Below are 15,471 nucleotides of genomic sequence, written 5' to 3'. Positions count from 1 at the left end.
CCTTCCCCGTGGCTTTAGATAAGGGTATTTTCTCTGACCTTTGTGTCTTCTCCGCAGCACTGGAAGACTGGCTTCCCTGCTCAGAAGAGGGTAAAAGAACAACATTCATACTGAGCTCTGGCTGGCCACACAGACCTCAGTCGGGCTGGACCAATACCTAACTAACTCTTACCCAGTCAGCTAGACCCAGAGGCAGGGAAACACAGCTTAAGGCTTTAAATACTCCCATCCCTATCAGCATGGCCCTTCTCTGCTGATGCTCCACGATGGAGGGCTTTCTGGAACAGTCATCAACTTGCAGATATGTTGAGGACATCTTCCCAAAGGCTTAGCTCAAAGACGCTTCTTGGTCCTCAGCTTCCATCTATCACCCACCTCTCTAGGAATACTTTGTGCTTTGGCTCTCCATAGATCTGGGCCACAGGCAAGCACCCTTGGACCACCGACAAAACATTGCTATTACAAGGACTCCACTCAGGACCTTTGCAAGTAGGTTGTAGGAGATGGTGGGAGAAAGCAGAAGAGGAATCTGGACCTGGGAAGGTGAGAGGGCTGTGAGGAAAAGCATCACCTAGCCGGTCTAGTCTCTAGATATTTTTTTAAAGGGTATCATTTATTAAAGGATTATCATTATTATTGATGATTCAGGAATCTTACATCCTGTGCCACACTGCACTCACCTCCCAGTCTTCCATATCTGCCCCTTCCCATGATCTCTCTCTCTCTCTCTCTCTCTCTCTCTCTCTCTCTCTCTCTCTCTCTCTCTCTCTCTCTTTCTCTCTCTCTCTCTCACACACACACACACACACACACACACACACACACACACACAAGAAAAAACAAGTCAATTTTGGGTCGTCCATATATTCACTGGAGTGTGGTCAAACTCCTAGCCCAAGGGAGGATGAGTTTTCTTCCACCTGTATCCACACCAGAAGCCATCAGTTGAGGAGAGCCATGCATTGGCCAGAGTCGGGCAGGGTTAGCTCTCCCATGCCCATACCACCACCAGCACTGCAGTGCTGTGGGCCACCAAGAGGCGAGGCCAGCTCTCCTGTGCCCAGGGACATTAACTTGGCTTCAGGCGGTAGCTCTGACCATTGACATCCGCTTGGGCTTTGGTGGTGGTAACAGAGGCCACGGACATCAACACTACCCTTGGCCATATCAAGACCATTGACCCACTCATGTCCTTCGACATGGTCTCAGATGCTACACATGCCACTCACATCAGCATGGCTCCCTGAGGTGGCAAAGCCCAATGACATCACCAAGGCATTGAGCAGTGACACAGACTGCTTACATCCACATGGATCTCAGGCTTCATCATGGCCTGGGGCAGCAGCATGGACCATTGACACCAACATGGCCTCTGGTGTCGAGGACCATGGCAGTCTTACAAAGAGGTCCAATCCAGAACATGAACCTTTCCCCATCTTGGGCCTCCATTGTCGCCCAGCGCCAGGGGGATCCCGAGACTTGCAGCAGGTTCAGGGGCTGAGTCTGCATCTGCATAAGTTCCAGGCTGTTGTACATCATCCCTCCAATCCTGCTGGGTAGTGACAGCATGCAGACCTCAGCCCTCTCTCTCACCATTCACCACCACCACATCTCCAGTCCTGCCTCTCTCCCTAGTACGCACACTGCTCTGCTCTTCTAACTTTCCCACCTCTCCATTACATGTCTGTTCATTGTGGTGGTACCTGCTGGGTGGCTTCTACCCGCCCTGGGCCACCTAGCCTCTAGATCTTAACTTAACTGTCCAAGAATCATGGATTATGAAGGGCAGTTGAATTAAGCCAAGAGTATCAGTTAAGATGACCCCATCCAAGGTAGACCAGATAGTCAAAATTACAAATCTAAGACACCCTCTGGAAGGATGTGAATCCAGAGGAGCTGTGTGTGGCCTTAAGGTCTAAGTTCTCCGGCTTCTGCAGCTCAGGTCCATGACTCTATCTCTTCAAGTTTATTTCTCAGAATTCTCCAGACTTCCAGAACTAGCCCCTAGATGTCTTATCATGCCCGCTTCCCTCCAATTCTCTGCTCTCGCACTCAGGGCCTTGGGTATCTCTGCTGGCACCCTTCCTTTCTCACAGCCTTTGTAGCTGCCGTTGGTGGGACTTTTCCATTTGGGACTGTGTATTCCCAGCCAGCTAATTATCCGCTTCCTTGCTCAGTGCTATGCTCATGTTTATTGCGCATCACCGTTTTCTTGTGGATCACCATTCACTGAAGAAGCAGAGAACTGTAACAGCTCCTCAGACTGTCATCAGCCAAGGAAGATTACCTCTGACAGAAAACGCACAGCCTGGAAATCACTGGCATGTGCTCAAACACCAGCCATGCACGGGCAGAAGCTGCAATACGCTGCTTAGGGCCCACCGTGTATTATCACTCAGGACAGAGGGACAGTGACTTCATTTGTAAGCATCCAAACGGGAAGTAGCACACTGCACAGTTGTTCTACTTAGCCACCTCCTTCTTAACACTCAAACTGTGCCACAGGGCTCTGAATACTCGCGTGATCTGGAATGCCCAATGGTGACAATTGTCTTCTCAGGGTTAGTGCCACTCTCGGACCATGGGAACAGATGCCAAGCCCTCAGCAACAGTTTCCCTCAGACACCGTGAATCTCGTTTAACTTCAGAGGCAAAGTCAACATCAACACTGCAAGACAGATGAGAACCGAAGAGTATCTGAGTCCCCAGTTCGAGATCCCAGCTATCATGTGGTTCGAGATCCCAGCTATCATGTGGTTCAAGATCCCAGCTATCATGTGGTTCGAGATCCCAGCTATCATGTGGTTCGAGATCCCAGCTATCATGTGGTTCGAGATCCCAGCTATCATGTGGTTCGAGATCCCAGCTATCATGTGGTAACTGGGTTTAAGGTCAAACCCACGTCAAGCTTTTTCATCCAAAAGCATGGGTAACAATGCTCCCTCAAAGGGCTGAAGAGATTAAATGAGGTTAGTAGACAACATGTGCACGTGGGATGTAACAAGGACGTCATCAATTGAGGAAGACAACGGCACTCGAGGAAAAGCACGTGGGATGCAAGCTGTCTAGTGGATGAATGCGGGCTCTTGGGAGCCCTGTCAACAGCCCACAGTTTTAGAGAATTCATAACGAACAGGAAGTAGCATATTTCCCCCAGATAATCTCTACTCTATCCCTTTTATTCCTAGCCTTAAATTCTGAACCTCTTAACTGATCTATTGTTTTGTTGTTTTTGAGTTTTTTATTGTGTGTGTGAGTGTTTTGCCTGCATGCGCCTGTGCACACTGACATGCAGTACCCACTGAAGACAGAAGAGAGCATCGAACAGCCTGGACTAGAGTTACAGATGGTTGTGCTGCCGTGCGGGTGCTGGGAGTTGAATCCGGCTCCTCTGGAAGAGCAGCCAGTACTCTTAACCTCAGAGTCATCTCCGCTGCTCTTCAGGAGAACGTCTTGTAATTTTCACTTGGAAGGAACAGAAGCAGGTGCTGCCTGGGCCCTCAGGACAGGAGCAGTGACACAGTAATGGCCAGGGCCGAGACAGGCAGCTTTGCAGGACCCTGGCTAGGAGTGACAGCAGCACTGTGGATTTCACGTACAGGTCTGTGTCCCCTGTCCTCCTCTTCCTGTTGCAAGACAACCTGATGCTATAACTCAACACGACCAGCAACCCAGGTGACGGGCGCTTCCTACCAACAGCAGCTGTCACCTGTAATGACAGTGGACCCTAAGCAGGGACCACCTGAGAAGGCCAATGATGAGATCCTCGCGACTGTTATTCCAAGGAAAAGCCTGTGTGTGCCTAATGGACACCATCCCTCTGCCTTCTTCCAAAGGGCCGTCCAGGGATGGCTGAGGGACGGTGATGGAAGGGGTGGAAGCCAGTGGGGAAGGGGCGGAGGAAGCAATGCTGACGCCCAGCTGCCCCCAAACACTCGTGTCCCTCCCAGGACTACTGCTGTGTAGACAGGGAAAGAGAGCGCTAATTCCGTGGACTGTCTGGTCGCCATGAGCTAGCTCACCTGGGTCCCAAACTTCAGAGTCCTCCTAACACAGTGGGGGATCACAGCATAAGTAGAGCTGCCAGCTTTGGGGGTACACTGTGCTGGGACGGGGGGCGGGGAGGCAATACACAAGTCAGATTGGTAAAGTCATGTTTATTACTCTGCTCTCTGCTTTCCATTTAGTTTTGCAAGACACCTAAGTATGAATAACACTTTTCTCTCCAAATGCTGCAGTGGTAAGGTGGACACCCTACTGACAATTACACAATGCTAATGAAACCAAGATTGGTCTGTAGGCACCGGAGATAACAGGGCAGGTCTCAGCGAGCAGTTCCCACCTCCTGCAGCAGAAGGGTCATGGGCATGGGCATCCTAGAAAATAACCTATCAGTACCCGATGTGCACTGAGGATTCGATATAAGGCCAAAATCCAGAAAATCTTCTTACTTCTTCCTCCTCTTTGTTGAATATAGTTTTTCTTCAAGTGGGACTGGGACTATGCCACCACATTCTTTTACTTCCTGGGTCAGAGGATGCTTCACAACATTTGGTCTAACCACATCAATGTCTCGAGCCAAGTGATCCAATATGCTTTCCACAGCACTTGTTGGGGCATAAAAATCCACCAAGAAATACCTGCAACAAGACAGCAATGGATGAATTCCCGTATCTGGAATGTACTAGTCCTGCTGCTGTGGTCAGTGCTGTGACTTTTACCCTTCCCAGACAGAGTTCACTACTCACACGCTCGTGCAAAGCTGGAAGAGGGCAGTGGGCACAGCCACTCTCCTTCCAGACTGGCTTCCTCACTACGTCCTGTAAACTATTCTAAACCACCTTTAGGGCAGCACAATGCATTGTGTCATCAGGCACAGCAGGAATAATACAAACTAACTGTACTAATTATGTAACTAATTATGTACTTAGAATTTTCTAACCTACCAACAAGAATGGAATTCTAAATCATCTACTGATTCTTTTTATGAAAATATTGGGGGCCTTCTAATTTTCTATGTCCGCCATATCAGCCATGTACCCAATAAGGAAAAAGAACTACCCGGAGCCACCCTGTAGGATCCAGAACTGACAAGGACCACAGTGAAAATGGCATGCCCTTCAGGAAGACAGAATATTCATTATCCATGCCAGAATGACGCTAAATGGCATGACAGACAGCTATGGTCCAAAACTTTGTCAGTACCCTGCTGGACAATGATACAAAGGACTGTCCCTTGCCTACCCCCTCCCCACCCCCCCCCCCACCCCCGCTGTCCACACTCAAAAGTAGCCAGGTGTAGTGGTGTACACCTGTAATACCAGCATTTCATATGCAAAGGCAGGTGGATCACTTCAAGTTCAAAGCCAACTGCTCTTTACAGTGAATTCAGGCCAGCTAGGGAGCTCAAAAACTCCAAGAGGGCAGGGGCAGGGTTTAGCCTCCTCCACACTGATTTGGATAATGTGGCTAGAGACTGTTGGCAGTTTTGGAATGTTCTAGCTGGGTGAGATGATCTTCCTCTCTAGCCATGCCTCTCCGAACTCAGGAAGCACAATCCCATCTGAGGTTCTGTCCTCAATGCTCCTCCTGCCCAAATCCACAGAGCTCCGCCCACTCCTCAGGTCTCTGACAAAGGTCTTCTTGGAGGCCTGCTGACCACCTCCCACAGAGCAGCCGGACTCCATGTCCACACCTTGCACTGTCTCCCTCATGCCTTGCTCTCGCCAGGCCTCCTCTGATGAAACTGAAGCATGGTAGGTCTGTTTACAGTCCATCGCATTCTTTGGAAACAGTACCTGGGCAGGAAGTTTCCTCTCAGCCAGCCCCTGTAGTCCAGTGCAGGGAAGGGGCCATGTAGGCTCTTACTAGGTTATACAGGCTTATGCGCCTGTAAACAGACCTTCATCCTTGCTTCTGTAAGCAACCTAGTGGAACTGGGTCACCAACGAGCCAACAGCAGCTGAAGACATGAACACGGAAAGGGGCTGACAGTGAAGAAGAGAGGCCCGAACTGGAGGTGCTTGACAGACACAGAAGAAGCAGGAAAGCAGGATGGACAGTATGTAGATTAGGTAATCAAGCCTCAGGGCAGCGCACAGATTAATAGAAATGGGTAAATTTAAGTTTAAAAAAAAAAAGCTAGCTAGAAACAAGCCTAAGCTAAGGCTGAGCATTCATAATTAATAATAAGTCTCCATGTCATGATTTTGGGGCTGGCGGTCCAAGAAAGCTTGCTGCAAGCAAATATCTAGACTGACTGATACTCCCGCCTCAACCTCCTTAAATAGTAAGTAAACTTTGTGTCTAAGTGCCTTACGCAGTCTCCTTGTGCCTTTAAAAGTCTGCCCGTGCTTTAACTTCCTGAGTGCTGTCCACGTTCTAAGCGTTTACTACGGCATCTATATTCCCAGGGCAGAGTTTCTTATTCTCTTACTTACACTGACAATGGGGAAGAATTTTCAATTATTTAGATGGTCATTCTCTCCAATCTGACTAATAGTTCCAACAACTCAATCAAAATACTAACAAATGGCCGGGCAGTGGTGGCGCACGCCTTTAATCCCAGCACTCGGGAGGCAGAGCCAGGTGGATCTCTGTGAGTTCGAGGCCAGCCTGGGCTACCAAGTGAGTTCCAGGACAGGCACCAAAACTACACAGAGAAACCCTGTCTCAAAAAAACAAAACAAACAAACAAAAAAGCCAACAAACTAATTTTCAAGTTCATATAGAAATACATAGAATGTACAACAGCCAAAGAGCTTGATAAAGAATAAAGCTGAGTAACAAACATCACCTATTTTAAGACTGAAGAAGCACTAGTGATCCAGACAGCATGACTAGACAGACCCAGGCAGACAGGCACAGCAGTGCACCAATTCAGTGTTCTTAATGCTTGAAAAAGTGCGCTTTGTTCCACACCATGTACCACACAGGAAAATTAACTCAAAAATGGAACAGATCGAAATCAAACTATTAAATGTCTAGGAAAAACAAGTAAAAAGAAAGCCTTGGTGACCTTGGGATTAAGCCAAGATTCATCAGACAACACAAAAAAGTAAATTCATAATTTTAAAAAAACACAATAAAATAGACCATCAAAATTAAAAACAATTCTCTAAGTAAAAAGACAAGCTGCAGACAGGATTTGCTAATTATATCTCAGATAATATACCTGAATCTAGCATGCAAAGAACTCTCAAAAATTGAATTTAAAAAATATAAACAAATTAAGTTAAAAAAAAAGTCTCAATGTAAACAGTTGTAAATGAACAGACCAAACAGAGAGATGATAAAGTACAAGAAAGGATGCCGTGCTGGTCTGAATAGGTATGGCCCCATAGACTCGTGTGTTTGAATGCTTGGTCCGTAGCAAGTGGCATCATAAGGTGTGGCCTTGTTGGAAGAAGTGTGTGTGTCACTGTGGAGGCAGGTCTGAGGTCTTACATGCTCAAGCTACCGTGACACGCAGTCTCCTTCTGCTTCCTGCAAATCAAGATGTAGAACTCTCGGCTCCTTCTCCAAGCTCCTTCTCCAACATCGTGTCTGCCTGCATGCCACCATGTCCCACCATGACGATAATGGACTAAACCTCTGAAACTGTAAGCCAGTCCCAATTAAATGTTTTCCTTTATAAGAGTTGCTGTGGTCATGGTGTCTCTTCATAGCAAGAGAAACTCTAAGTAAGACAGATGCTTAAAAGTCATCAATCAGATACAAATTAGAACCAAAGAGAAAATTACTATATTAGTTACTTTTCTGTTGCTGAATAAAAAACATCACAACTAAAGGCAACTTAAGGAAGGGTCTGTTTTGGCTTAAAGTTACTGAAGGCTAGATGTCCATAATGGCAGGAAATGCACAGTGGACAGAACAGGAAGCTGAGAGAGCACATCTCAACTGCACACAGGAAGCACAGAGTGAACTGGAAATGGGGTGTAGCTATAAACCCTCAAAGCCCACTCACAATCAAGGGCATCCTCCAGCAATGCTGCACCTCTTCAAGGGCCCATGCCTCTCCAAACAGCAGTACCAACAGAATCTCAGGATTCAAATACAGGATCCCATAGGGGACATTTCTCATTCAAACTGCCACACTACTAGAATGGCTTCTTGGGGCAGTAACTTGTCTCTTTACTCACTGAATAGATAATTACATATAATGACTATGGGAACTACACACCAGCCCCCCAAGCTTTCCAAGGCTTAATTCCATTTATTTGTATACACACACACACACACACACACACACAATTCATGAATGGCTCATTTGTTCAACATTAGATCATGATTACGTACCTTAAGCAAGGCTAGGAAGCAGAGCCTGAAACGTTAAGTGGGGGTTATCTCAAACCACTTCCTCCATGCCAACTGCCAGTATTACTGGCTCATTCATTTCATTCTGGCTACTTGGTGGCAGTTGGCATGCTTTAATCCAACACAGCCCCAGCATGTCTTTCTTCCCACTGCCCATTATTCTTTTACTCAGTATTAATCACAATGCTCTTCCCAACCATCATCAACAGCTATGGCCACTGTCTGACTCCCATCCCTGAGTTGACAGCAGAATCTTTGGACACATCCATTCTCTCTGAGGAGGCTCCTGTCACTTGGCTTTGTGTGCCTGCCTGTCCATGCAGAGCCCTGCACTGGCAGGTGACATGGCAGGATGCTCAGCCTGCTCCTGGCTGTTCTGTGCCCTGTAACGATTCACTACTACTGCCAGCCTATGATGCCCCATGCCTTCCCTCTCTAAGTTCTACCCTTTCTATGGTCTGTAAGTCAACTTATTTAAATACCAGTTCTGAGACTACCCTGGTTTTACCCACAGTACTGTCAACAGCAAGCACTGATTTCTTCTACCTCCCATTCAACCCCCTCACAGACTTTTTAAGCACATCGGTAAGCAGAAATCTAAATGGTCTAGGAGAAAGTATGTTTACAGGTGCCAACAGCCAACTCAACCCTCTTCGGTCAATGGCACACTTCCACCGTCCTCCTACTCATCACTTACCAAACTGTCCTTAGACGCATACCTCCAGAGCCTTTAAATACCATTTTGTGACAAGAGCAAAAAGAATCCCCAAGGATGGATGGAACCACAGAGCCAGGTGTCCCAGACACCTCTGGTTCAGATCTTAAAGAGTCTTAGGCACCTTAATTTCCAAAGTGCCTTCACACCTCTTCAACATCTTCTGGAAAAAGGATGGAGGGCAGTGAAAATCTCATGCGTGTCATTAAGAGGAGAGGCTGAGTGTTAGTCTGGGTCTGGCATTGTTTTCTAGAGTATGGTCTACACACGGTCCCCTTTCAACTTCACAAGCTAACATCAAGAAGAACAGACGCAGGGAGCCTCTATCACCATCCCCAGTTCCCCCTGCTGCCTGTAGCCACAGGGAGGACTCACAGACCAGGTCTTCTCTAAGTGATAGACAGGAAAACAGAGCCTAACTAACGCCTTCAACTGAGGAAGTGACAACCAGAAAGAGAACTGGTCTACTTCAGGCCACAGTGTAACCTGGAACCAGGGCTCCAGACTGTAGATCCTGGACGCGCCTCCTCCCTCACAGTGAGTTACAGGGGCTCTGCAGGCTTGGAGGTCTTCAGAATGGGTCGTGGCTTGGATTCTGGGAGCCCTCATTGCTACCGAACCTTGTGACCTTTACTCTTTAATTCACCTCTTGCAGTTTTCCAGTCCTTTGGCAACCAAACCCAAACACGCGCTCTGGCCAAACTGCAAGTGGGTTTGTGCCCACAACCACAGCGTGTGACTGTCATTTCAAGCTTATCACTCTATGGATCTGTGCCTGGGGCTGATGTGGGCAAAGACTGCTTCTACTCCCCTGGCTCCCCATTATACCATGGAAATTTCCATGAAAAGGAAAGACCCAGCAGAGGAGGGGCAAGTAGCTCAGAGATGGGCAGATATACTGTAGTCACCTCTCCTTGAAAGCCAAGCCTCCTCCTCCTGCCCAGAAACCAAGGCACCTTAATTACAGGATGTTAATATTCTGACCTGCCCCTTGGCACTGTCCTGTGTCCTGTCGTAAAAGCCTCATTTTTGGCAAAGGCCCCTCCCCTTCCTCTCTCTCTTCTGCTTTTCCTCCCACAAGGTGTGCAACCCTCGACCCTCTCTCTATCCCCCCTTCTCTCTCTTCTCTCCCTCTTTCCTATCGTCTTCTCTCTATTATAATGAACCATTTTGCGTGGATGCAGCGTCTGGGTCGTGAATGACTGCCACCACCTCGCCACCACGCCTGCAAGGTGAGGGTCGCCCGCCAGCCTGCCAGCCTGCCGGCCTGCCGCTGCGTCTGCCCAGCATGCCAGCATGTTTCCCTGCACACGCGGGATACCCTCGGGGTCCCCCATGCAATATATCATAACACAGGGCATACTCAACCCATGTGCCTGAGTGGCCCAGTCTACCCACATGGCCTTCTCACACAAGAAGAGCTGTTGCTTCCAGACAGCATCCTTTTGTTCTTAACTATTATCTAGCAAACTTAAGCGGATGTGTCTTGCAGCCAAACCTCAGAAGGCCGAAGCAATTAAGTACACAGGACTTCAGGCTTCTAGAACGGTCCTTTGGCCAGTTGATATTAAGAAAAAGTCACCAGGGGTTTGTGCTAAAAGAAATTCAGGCTCCTACAACTCCCACAAGACTCCCACTCCTGCCAGGCTGCAGCAATCCTCCCCCAGCTGTGGGCCACAGACAACAGCACTGAGAACGATCCCGTTACAGCTGCGCCACCTACACAGCACCTCTGGGGAATGGACCGCTTCTGAGGCCGGCATGCTGCCTGTCTCCTGACAACCTAAGCCTACAGAGACATAAAGCCTGAGACCCTGCAGAGGCTGGCTCTGATGGAGGGGCAGCTCCCTCCACCCTGCTGCAGGCTCCACAGCTGGATACAGAGGTGCTGAGCTAAAGGGGAAGGACAAGGTCGGGCGCCACACCAGGACAACTGTGGATGCTTCTGGCGCTCACCAAGGGGTCAAGCTGTATTTTCCTTTCTATCACTTATGACCTGTAATTCTGTAACTTTTTGGGTCCTAAAGCTGTCGGTGACTTCCTGTGTCTTGGAGTGGCGAGGCAGAAAGAAAACACTGAAGTCTTAGTATGTGGATCCTCTCATCTCCATCCATCTCACTCTGAGTCCCTCACCGATGGTAGGAGTTAGAACTATGAACCCTCTGCAACTGCCTTGACAGGCCTACAAGAGGGCATTCTAATAAACCATAGGAATGAAACACTCCAGCTAGTTAGTTTCCGTTTTCTGTTTTTATTTTCATCAGTTATTGAACCAGTAAGTAGACAAATCATTGTGGAAAACATCAGTGCAATAATCTAAACTCTGATTACACTCCACATCTCAGCATTTTTCAGTCACATGCTGCACACACAGAAGAACACACCAGGCAGCCAGGAGGTGCGAGCATCCCTACGGCAGGCAGCCTTGAACCCAGAGCCCAGCAGTGTTTACATCTGAAGGTCTCTTTCCTGTGTGTGGTTCTAATCACGGAATCTTCTCAGGAACAGAGCTGACATCTGCTCACCCGAGCATCCCTTCTCTACAGAGCTGCACACCAACCCTCAGTAGTGGAAGTGAGGCGCTCACTGCTGCCGAGCAGGGAGAGGTGGGACCCAAACAGACACAGTACACTAAAGCACATCTCATTACAGATGCAGTGTTCAAGGCCGAGGGCAGCGAACTTCCTCTGCACAAACGGTCTGAGGGTGACTACTCACCCTCCTTTGAATTTAAGTCACTTTAACATCGCCAAACTCCCCACAAGGACCAGAGCTCCAGCGATCTGAGGAGAAGCTCCGAGAAATGGTTTCATAGGGCAGGCATGCTCAATACTGGGAACAATGCTCCCAAGCCGGCTCCCTGCACAGCAGAGCTTCCCCAAGGAAACCCGACTCCAGTTCCCGCCGCTCTGAAAGCGGGCCTGCCCTTCAGCAAGGTCACTGCCCGGGCCTGAGCCTCACTGCTGGAGGTGCTGGGGAGGAGATGTTCCCTGGTGGCGCTCTTAGCGAGAAAGACTGCATTCTTTCCAATTCCGTTTGTCTGAAGCCCACAAAAAGAGCTCCTCGCTCAACTGGAGTTATGTTCTTTGTCACTGTCCCTCTCAGACACCCTCCCCTTCCCAATGGCAGACGGTGGAATTTTCCACTGAAGGGCTTAGTGGCTCCCAGGGCGTGGGGGAGTTTGGGAGGGGTGGGAGGGTTCTGCAGCCCCAGAGCATCTTGGAACCTGTTTGAAGACAAGAGGACAAGAGACGATCTGTGTGCATGCCTGTTGCTACACCGTCTTGGTTAAACCTTTCTGATCTCAGACTTCACAGAGGCAGCGAATTATTCACCTTAAAGGCGAAGGGCTGTCTACAGACAAACCCACTTCCCTTTCTATCTGTTGGGTCGTGTGCATTTTAAAAACCAGTAATTCGACAAACCTTGGGGAAATGCCACTTCAAAGAAACCTTCAAGGACATAGCATCCCTGCCCCCAACAAGCTGCAGAGAGCACCTACACACAGAAATGGGGCCAGGACACCCATTGACTCATGCTGGCAGGAAAACATAAGAACACAGAAACGTTAACGAATAGGAAAACTACAGAGGAGACTCAACCTCCTCCAGAGAGGGCGCCAGCGTGCTCAGAGTAAGTAAGCTGCACACACATTTAGGGAATAAGTCAGTAAAATTCCACTCCTTCACCAGAGGCGGCTACTGTGAGCATTCTGCTGGGCTGTAAATAGAAGAGTGTCCTGCACACAGCCAGAGAGCTTTGTCGTCAGCACCTACCAAACTTAAGGCCTTCCACACCTAAAGATTCTTACGGACATGAGGTCAGCCCAGCCCCCAGCTGCTCCATTATAGACGTGGTCAGTCACAGGCCACCTGAGAGACACACAAGCCCAGCACCAGAGACCTCCCCTCTGCTCTAGCAATCTCTCTCTCACACACACACACACACACACCCACAGCCCCAAATGGTGCAAAGAGCTTCAAAGGGTTGCAGCCCTGGAATGAGACTGGCTGCTGTGTCTGCAGCAGGCATCACGAGGCCTCGAGGCCTCGGGAGGATGCTAGCTAGCCCTTTGAAGCATGGGTCAATGGAGCACCTACCCCCACTGCTCCCACTCTAGTGTAAGACAGCAAGGGACACCTACAGAGGTACCCTCTCCACCCAACAGACAGGCCTCAAGCTGTGAAGGCACAAGGAGAGATCATCCAGAGGCCTGCAAGGAACCAGAGCAAATCCAGAGTGAAGAATGACTCCCTGCCCATCTAAGACCAGCAGCCCCAGGCTGTACTCTGGTGGCTTCCAGGTACTGCCCAGTGACAACATGTGGGCACAGAAGCCAGAGCTTCCATCTGAAAAGCTGATCCAGGAGCCCCGAAGTTCCCAACCACTCCCACCAGACCCAAGCAGCAGAGGAATCTTTTCAACTCTGCTCTGTTCCCAAGATCATGACCTGGCAGCCAGCTGACTTAGGACATGCTGCCCTTAGGAGCATAGAAAAATCGTATGCACACAGTTACAGGTGTCCCAACCCTTTGCTCCATCTCTGAGAAGGGTGAGCAGACCAGGCTTCGGCAGCCAGACGAACATTTTTTAAAAGTTTAAAATGGTCCTCAGGTCAGCATAAACAACCCACCCAATTCCGCAGCCCTTGGAGACAGGGACTGTCTCTGGATGGGTGGGAACTGAACCATCAAGTTGTCCAGTGAGCAAACAAGTTCCCAGTAACAGGGATCTGCAGACCAGTCTCTAGAATATAACCTGCTTCTCAAGTAGGGTCTGACCAAATTAGTATTTGGAATAATGACATTTTTATTTTTTGGCATAATTTGGGGCCAATTTGGAGAAGCACGTGAGAGGTTGGCAGTGGCAGTGATCCGCCATGCTGAGAAGTAATTCTGTGGCAGAGACTGCCTGTCAGCCCTGTGCAGGCACTACTGCTGTGAGGGCACCTCTATTCACACCCCATTACTGCTACCTAGGTTAGCACACACACCAAGACTTCCAACAGATTGAAAACTCTATGACACCAGCAACCATGACGAGCCCAAGAATCATCCTAAGACTTGTGGATGCCACTGAAACATACTGTATCTCCTAGAACACATGATCATAGCAGACATGAAACGCGAGTTCCTAAAGGGCATGCAGGTCCATTTAATTAGCCGGCTAAACAACACTGATTCATGCACACAGCACAAAAACCTGAATCAGTGCCTTGTCCAAACTGCGAGGACCTGTCACAACCTCCAGGCTGCTGAAATGAACCCAAGCTTTAAATGCTAAATGTGTAGTCAGCAAGCCTACTCTGTTTCTTAACCATCTGTAAACAGTGCACTTTCTGTGACACGTCATGTGTGTAGCACCTTGGTTATGCACACTGCACACAAGCGATCTGTCAACTGAAGAAAACGCTTACTACGGGAGGGCTAGGCTTAGTGGCTGGGAGGGGCTGGATGAAGACAGGCATCGAGAAGCCTTTACTCGGGCAATTCTAAGTAAACTAGGCCTCAGTGCTCAGTTACCAAACACCAGCACGGAAAATATTCATGAGTACGTAAAAATAAAGCGACATGCTTGGGCAAGATGGCTCAGGGGTGAAGGAGCTTGTTCATAATCCTGATCACCTACGTTCAATCCTACATCCCACAGAGTGGCAAGGGAGAACCGACTTTCAAGCGTTGTCCTCTGACTTCCACTCACGCACTATAGCACGCCCAGACCTGCACTTTTACACACACACACACACACACACACACACACACACACACACACACACACACTCCATGCCCACATGAAACTGACGAGCACCACTTCTTACTGAAGGGCTCCTCCCCACTTCTGTCCCGCTGTGTCTCTAGACAGACAGGCCGTGTAACACAGGCCCCCACGCTGCACCGACGTCACACACCCGGTTTTCGTTTCGGCATCTCTGTACACTAGTACTCAGACTCAGAGTTTTGAAAACAGGACCTTAACCAGACCAACGCAGGCCATGACTTTTCTCGCAACACAAGTACAAACCCTGACTCCCTCCTCCTGGTCCGTGGTAGCCACACATGCAGAGAACAGCAAAGACAGTGCCCCTCCCTTCCTAGGAGCTCTTCCAACACCAATGGCCAAAGGGATCGAAACACGATCCTTGGTGAGGAACAGGCACCTGGGCAGGGCCTGCAACAGGCACATGCTGCCAGGTGGGCACCTCAAGATGAGCACTGGCTCCACCCCGGCCACACATGCTCCAGCACCACACATGGAGGCCTGCTGCTAGAAGAGTGAACACAGCCGCTCTCAAGTGTGGGCTCAGGCAGTTAAAGAAATGCCAGGGGGCAACAGAACTCATGATGACAGACAGAAAAGGGACACTCCAACTGGATTCCCCTCAGCACATGGATGAGGACAACGACTTGCTGCCTTCTACGTAAGAACAGACTGCATACAGT

The 15,471-nt window shown here is 49.1% G+C and overlaps 1 protein-coding gene across 3 annotated transcripts in view; it reads right to left on the bottom strand.

The window, feature by feature from the left end:
* Positions 1 to 4,140: 4,140 nt before the first annotated feature.
* The window catches only part of LOC128112252 (sodium/myo-inositol cotransporter), a 60,291-nt gene continuing 48,960 nt past the window's right edge, over positions 4,141 to 15,471 (bottom strand). For all 3 annotated transcript variants that reach the window (XM_052741211.1, XM_052741209.1, XM_052741210.1), the window contains exon 4: positions 4,141 to 4,640. In XM_052741211.1, the coding sequence (XP_052597171.1) occupies positions 4,448 to 4,640 (193 nt within the window). In that variant the 3' untranslated portion in view covers positions 4,141 to 4,447. The remainder of the gene's footprint in view (positions 4,641 to 15,471) is intronic.

This window comes from Peromyscus californicus, unplaced genomic scaffold, assembly GCF_007827085.1.
Source record: "Peromyscus californicus insignis strain IS unplaced genomic scaffold, ASM782708v3 Scaffold_16__1_contigs__length_79575227, whole genome shotgun sequence".
Lineage (NCBI taxonomy): Eukaryota > Metazoa > Chordata > Mammalia > Rodentia > Cricetidae > Peromyscus > Peromyscus californicus.
This window is presented reverse-complemented; position numbering and strand designations above follow the sequence as displayed.